The sequence below is a fragment of the Dipteris shenzhenensis genome, chromosome 2 (genome assembly GCF_047967505.1).
Source record: "Dipteris shenzhenensis isolate YYH24624 ecotype China chromosome 2, Dip_SZ_1.0, whole genome shotgun sequence".
NCBI classification, from domain to species: Eukaryota; Viridiplantae; Streptophyta; class Polypodiopsida; order Gleicheniales; family Dipteridaceae; genus Dipteris; species Dipteris shenzhenensis.
The window spans coordinates 5,444,288-5,451,753 of NC_141597.1; the positions used below are offsets into that span (position 1 = coordinate 5,444,288).

The following is a 7,466-nucleotide window of genomic DNA, read 5'->3' on the forward strand; positions in this document are numbered from 1 at the left end:
TTACTCTGCCCTTTTGCAACATGATGTTAGATGCAGTGGCTGGGCACAAGGTGTATAGTTTTCTGGATGGGTTCAGTGGGTATAACCAGATCCAGATGCCCAAGGAAGATAAAGATAAAACAACATTTGTGATAGGATGGGGGGTGTTCGCCAGCAATGTGATGAATTTTGGCCTGAAGAACACACCGCTCACATTTCAAGGGTGGATACAAAAGGTGTTTGCCGTTATGTTGTGGCTGCTATGGGGTTTGATTGATGTGTTACTAAGCTAAGCATGTGGGCTATTTGGAGAAGTAGATGCCTTAATGAAATAAGTAATGCACATGCACACGCACACATTTTTCTTGTAAAAGAGATATTTCATTTTGAAAAATGTACATTTGTACTTGACCAAAGTAAATGAACTCAAAACCAGAAATAGTAATAAAAGATTTCTAATTGGGCCAGAGGAAGGTGTCTATGGGAATGAGCATCCTGAAGAGACCAATAGAAAGAAGATCGAAAATAGAGAAAGACATCCCCTACATAGTGCTCATATAGTCAAATGGTATGATACAACGACTAGAGTTTTCCACATCCCACCAATCAGTAGAGTCGCCGTAGGCTGAAGATCATGGGGCTGAAAGATCTAGGCAAACTACTAAGTGAAATGGAAGATCAAGCTGTTGCAAGCTCAGGCTTGAAGTGGGTGAGCATGGTAAGCTTGAGGAAGATGAAGAAGAAGACTGCCACATGGCACTCAAGGAGGGCTCAAGGAGGATGAACCAAGCTCTGATACCACATGTTGGAGCATCAATGGAAACATGGTGTGGACACAAGATGAAGAAAAAGCGTGTTTATTCATATGAGAGATGGCCAATATATAGGCACTAGTTACACTCCATGTATGACATCATATGTGAGCTCAGTAGGGCATCTAGATCCATAATCTCACACAAACCTTGTACCCCTTGGTACACCCCATTACATCAATTTGTCCTTCAATGTTGATGGGAAACTCCTTGAAGAGGTAGCTGGAGTTGTTGCTGGAGCCAGAACGGATGGCTTGGGGATGTTGGCGTCGGAGAGGAGGGTGAAAGGGACGGCAGCAATGGAAAAGACAGCTGAGGAGAGGTTATACTGCTGGAATGCGAAGGGATAGAAGTATAGGCGGATCTAGCAACCGCCATGCAAGACTGGGAAGCTGAAGGAGAAAGGGCGTGAGGGGAAGATGAGGGAATTGATCAGGAGGGAGGAGAATGGGGAGGGGCGAGAAAGAATGGGCGAGGATGGAAAGGGAAGTAGAGGAGGGGGAGCTGGAGCTATGGCTGAGCCAGGTGTGATTGTCTGCTATGGTGGTGCCGCAATCAAGGACGAAGCTGAAGGAGGGACGCATTCAATGTTAGTATTCAATGGCACACACTACCAACAATTAGACAAATAGTTCTCTCTTGAAATTAAACAATTGCTAATTTCTGCTTTGCCAAAAACAAGGTGAATGATATTTAATCATTCATAAGGCCTGTCCAAGTTTAAAAAAGCAAACAAAAAGGAATGGTGTGAGGAAGACTCCAGGAGATAAAGGGGAGAGAGAGAGAGAGAGAGAGAGAGAGAGAGAGAGAGAGAGAGAGAGAGAGAGAGAGAGAGACGGGTGGGGGAGGAAGGGGGTTGGGGGGCGAGGGAGGAAAGGTGGAGATGGTTTGTATGAAGACTCGAGGGGGGAGAGAGAGTGTCAACCACTTTAAAGTATACATTTCAAGTCCAATGAAGAAAAGTCAACATATTGTCCAATAGAGAAAATGCACTTCCAAAAATTCTGGATTGCAATAGGCTTATAAGATGGCACTAGAGAGGCTTATAAATCTACTTGTTTTCTTTATTGATTTGTACGGAGACATTCAAGTCACAGGATGAGTGGCTATCACCTCACCCGCACCTTCATATCCTTCGCCACAGATCCGGTTTGGGGGGTTGTGTTTTGTGACACACAAGGGATGGAGCGACAGTCCTACAAGCTTCAGTATCATCCTCCAACCTTTGGTCAGCTGAAAAAGAGTCGGTATTCTTTGGCTGGCCCTTTCCCATGTATTTTGAAAAGTTCGTGTTCAGAGTTGCTCAGACCTCCTGATATTTTGTATCACCAAATTTCAGTCTCGATTTTGTACTGCGTTCCTGCTTGGGAGCCACAAAAAGGCTATTGCAGGAGTCCCTCGGTGGCGGGACACGCCAAAGAGGAATGCTCTGAAGATCATGGTCTTAAACCATAGATTTGGCGGTTTATTCGTAGAAGTTCAAAGACACGTTCGAGAAACAAAAGGCTCAACACATACAAAGCGAGAGCAGGCGTGCTTAAATTCTGGAAACCTTTGCTTGGCCAACGATCTGGCATGCTTTGCAAGGCCGGATTCACGTCTGAAGTCCAAATGGATGCACAAGAACTGCGGCAGTGCAGCAGTTGGGAGATGCTAAGCTCACTCAGTATATTAGACCGAAGTGCTGAGCTGCCTTCCATCCAGAACTTTATCTGCATCTTGCAAAACTGCAGGAAAAAGAAGAATTTAGCTCATGCCAAGCGTGTTCATGCACACATTGAAAGTAATGGAATGGAAGCTAATAGGGCTTTGGGAAACTACATTGTGCCAATGTTGGTGGATTGTAGAAGTGTGTCCTATGCTCAACAGGCTTTCAATAAGTTGGTTTATTCGACTGAGCATTCATGGACTTCCCTTATATCAGGGTACATAGAATCTGGTCAAACGCAGCAGGCTCTCAACCTGTACCAGAAAATGCAAGAAAATAACATACAACCTAGCAGATACACGCTTAACTCCCTACTAAAAGCTAGTGCTACACTGAAAGACTTGAAAAGAGGCCGAGAATTTCATTTTGAGATTCTACAAAAGGGTTTTGAAGATGATCTTTTTGTCGGCAGCACTTTGGTCACAATGTATGCCAAATGTGGCTCAGTTGAAGAGGCACAGGGAGTCTTTGACAAGCTGCCAACCAGAGATGTTGTGTTGTGGGCGTCACTAATTGCAGGATATGGGGAACATGGTCGGGGTGATAAAGCACTAAAATGCTTTGAAAAGATGCAATGGGAGGGTGTCTCTCCTAATGCTGCCACTTTTGTTTGTGTCTTAAAAGCTTGTGGTAGAATAGGAGCCTTAGGCAAAGGTCACAAAATACACTGTGAGATTGCTCGTACGGGATTTGAAAGAGACCTTTTTGTGGGCAGCACTTTAGTTGACATGTACGCTAAATGTGGCTCACTTTTAGAGGCACAAGAGGTCTTTCACATGCTACCAGTTCGAGACATCGTATCATGGAATGCACTTATTGCGGGATATGCTGGACATGGACCTGGTCAAGAAGTGCTGAAATGTTTTGAACAAATGCGAGTGGAGGGTGTCTCTCCAGATTCTGTTACATTTGTTTGTGCGTTGAAAGTCTGTGGCTGCAGAGAAATCATAAGCATGGGCCGGAAATTACATGCTGACATTGCACAGGAGGGATTTGAAAGAGATGTGTTTGTTGGCAATGCTCTTATTGACATGTATGCCAAATGTGGCTCACTATCAGAGGCACGGGAAGCCTTTTATAAGATGCCAGTCCGAGATATCGTGTCATGGGGGGCACTATTGGAAGGATATGTTAAACATGGACCAGTTCAAGAAGTACTGAAATGTTTTGGACAGATGCAACGTGACGGTGTCTCTCCAAATGCTGTCACATTTATTTGTATCTTGAGAGCTTGTGGCAGCATAAGAGCCATAGGCAAGGGCCGAGAAATACACACTGACATAGCACAAAAAGGATTTGAAAGAGACCATTTTGTTGGCAACACTTTGATTGACATGTATGCAAAGTGTGGCTCACTTTCAGAGGCACAAGAAGTCTTTGACAATCTGCTGATTCGAGATGTGGTGTCGTGGGATGCACTAATTGCAGGATATGCCGAACATGGGCCCGGACAAGAGGCACTACACTGTTTTGAACAGATGCAACTTGAGGGGGTGTCTCCGAATGCTGTAACGTTTGCTTGTGCTTTGAAAGCTTGTGGCAGCATAGAAACCATAGGTAAGGGGCTAGAAATACATGTTGACATCACACGACGGGGATTCGAAAGAGATCTTTCTGTTGCCAACACCCTTGTCAAGATGTATGCCCAATGTGGCTGGCTTTTAGAAGCATGGGATATCTTTGACAAGCTACCGGTTCGGGATGCTGTGTCATGGGCCATGCTAATTGCAGGATATGCTGAACATGGACCTGGTTTGCAAGCACTGAAATGTTATGAACAGATGCAACTGGAGGGTATTTCTCCAAATGCTGTCATTTTTGTGTGTGTCCTGAAAGTTTCTGGCAGCCTAAGGGCTAGAGGGAAGGGCCAAGAAATACATGCTGAGATTGCACAAAAGGGACTTGAAAGGGATGTTTTTGTTGGCAGCTGTTTGGTTGACATGTATGCAAAATGTGGCTCCCTCTCAGAAGCCTGGGAAGTCTTTGACAAGCTACCAGCTCAAGATGTTGTGTCATGGACAGCACTAATCGCAGGATACGCTGACCATGGACATGGCCAGGAAGCACTGATATGTTTCAAACAGATGCAACTGGAAGGTGTCTCTCCAAATTGTCTAACCTATGTCACTGTTTTGAAAGCTTCTAGCAGCATAGGGGCCATCGGCAAGGGTCGAGAAATACATGCTATGCTTGCACAAAAGGGATTTGAAAGAGATCTTTTTGTTGGTAATACTTTGATTGACATGTATGCCAAATGTGGGTCACTTTCAGAGGCACGGGAAGTCCTTGACAAGATGCCCACTCGAGATGTTGTGTCGTGGGCTGCCCTAATTGCAGGATATGCAGAACATGGAGCTGGCCAACGAGCGCTGACATGTTTTGAACTGATGCAACTGGAGCGCCTTTCTATGGATGCTGTAATGCTTGTTTGTGTTTTGAAAGCTTGTGGCAGCATGGGAACCATAGGCAAGGGACGAGAAATAACTATGGAGATCGCACAAAAGGGTTTTGAAAGAGATCTTTTTATTGGCAGCACTTTGGTTGACATGTATGGTAAATGTGGCTCACTTTTAGAGGCACGGGAGGTCTTTGACAAGCTGCCAGTCCGAGATGTTGTGTCATGGAATGCAATGATAAAAGGATATGGTGTGAATCATGAGGGTAACATGGCTATACAAATTTTTGAGGACATGCAAAAACATGGTGTGAATCCCGATGCAACTACATTTACATGTCTTCTTACTGCATGCAGCCATACCAACCTGCTATTGAAGGGCCAAGAGTATTTCAAGGTGATGAGAGAAAAATATGTCATCAAACCGACAACGGAGCACTATACTTGCATGGTTGATCTGCTTGCACGATCAGGACATTTGTATGATGCAGAGAAATTTCTTGAAACAATGCGGTGTCCTCCATCTGAGGAATTGTGGACAGCTTTGCTGAGTGCCTGTAAAACTTATGGGGAGGCAGAACTAGGACTGAGATGCTTTCAATGTCTGATACAGATGAATCCAGAATTTGCCACTTCGTATCTTCTCATGGCAAGCATTTATGCGAGTGCTTCCAGGTGGGATGATGTGTATAGAGTAGAGGACCTGAGGGAACAAGCAGGGGCCGAGAAAAAGGCTGCAATTGCATTGATTGAAGTGCACAAGAGTGTGCATGAGTTTGTGGTGGGTGACAACCAAAGCAAGGATGTTTTAGCAATGCTAGAAATCTTGGGTTCACGAGTGAAGCGGGAAGGGCATGTGCCATATTTGGATCTGGTCTTGAGACGCACATTGTCGCAAGGTTGTCCTTCTATGGCTTAGATGGAGTTGTGCTACACTCTCACTTACCTCAGCTTGCCGCTGACTTTCTTCCCCTCGTGCCCTTCTTTCGCCCTTTGCCTTCTGCACAGCCCTTTGTGGGGTTCATCCTTCGGCCTTGCCCGCCCTCTTTGCCGCCTCAGGCCTCTCCATCTGATGCTCTTTCCCTCCCCCCCCCCCCCACTTTTACTTCTTCGCACTCCCCTACCACCATTGCCATGGCGCCAAAGGGTGGCTCTTGTGCACCCATCAGCTCCCCAAACTTTCCCATGTGTGTCCCTTCTCACAATCTCTCCTGCCCTTCCGCATTGCAGCTCATAAGGGGCCTCTCCCTCCCATCCTCCTTTTTTTTTTGGCCTGCCCTGCTGTGGGTAGGCCTTAGTGGAGGCTTCAGCTTCGGAGATGGGCAAAATTTTGAAAATTTTGAAGTTTTTATTGTGAATTGTTGATTGGTCCACTTGTCTGTTTTTGTTTTTTATGATTGATTATCTCCACCTACTCCCTCTTTCTCTCTCTTTCTATTTCAAGGCAAGGCCCCCCCCCCTCTCCCCCACTCTCTCTCCCTCTTCTCCTTCATGCACATTGAAGTCGTCTCTCTCTCTCTCTCTCTCTCTCTCTCTCTTTTCCAAGCTACGCATCTGAGGCAGGCCTTTTGAATGCTTTATGAGCATTCATCTTGTTTTTGCTACTCAAAAGCACAGGAATAACATTTCGTCTGCCCTTTCCTAGTGACAATCCTGCCCCCCCTTTCTCCCTATCTGCATCCTTTTCTTTCCTTTTTGACCTCTCTCTTCCCTTTTTCCTTTGCCTACCTCTTCGTATCTTCCTCTTCCTTTCACTCTCCTCTTTTCCGCCTCAGTTCATTGAAAGCAAGCATGCGTGCTTTATTGTCTTGACTCTGGAAAGGCTCCCAAAGGTCTGGCCAGAGGATCTCCATGGCAGCACCCACGGCCTTAAAAAATGTATTTGTAAGATTGGATATACTAGTCTTAGATCAGGGGTAAATAGTTTACCGAATCTTTGTACAAACTTATAACGTGTACCATTTCAGGTGAAAATGATAAATTAGAGAAGGGCTCAACCCCTTCAGAATTGTAAGAGGAAAATGTGTAACTTATAACGTGTACCATTTCAGGTGAAAATGATAAATTAGGGAAGGGCTCAACCCCTTCAGATCTTGTGAGGCATCTAGCCAAGGAAGCTGTTGATTATAGAAGCAAAGATCAAGGAATACACAAGAAATTTGTATGATTGGACTTATTCTAGTCTTACAAAGGTATATAAATATAGTTTAGCAGCTTACACATCAAAAATGTGTCTCTCAGATCATATACAGTAGCAATTGAAAGATCTAGATCTGATAACAAAAACCTTATAGAATATTCAACTGGTTATCCTTGGCATGACAATAGAGTTGCCTTCAAGAATTAATGATATGGGTAAGTGGATGCACACCGTATTTTCAAATTTGACAAGGATGTCAAGTTGGTTGATTATCAGAAAAAGCAGCATACGTTAGAAGAGATGAAGACAAGTTTTGACAGAAGTATTATATTGTGACATCAACAGAAGTATTATCCACTATGACACCACACCTAAAGATTCTATTTAGGGACACTCAGTAGACTAAAACTTGACTTTGTACTACTGTAATCA

The 7,466-nt window shown here is 44.5% G+C and overlaps 1 protein-coding gene across 1 annotated transcript; it reads left to right on the forward strand.

Annotated features, from left to right (window-relative positions):
• Positions 1-1,876: 1,876 nt before the first annotated feature.
• On the forward strand, positions 1,877-6,844 carry LOC147904269 (pentatricopeptide repeat-containing protein At2g33680-like). The gene has a single exon (XM_087385636.1). The coding sequence runs from the start codon at positions 2,367-2,369 to the stop codon at positions 5,811-5,813; it is 3,447 nt and encodes a 1,148-aa protein (XP_087241762.1). The 5' UTR covers positions 1,877-2,366; the 3' UTR covers positions 5,814-6,844.
• The last annotated feature ends 622 nt before the right edge of the window (positions 6,845-7,466 follow it).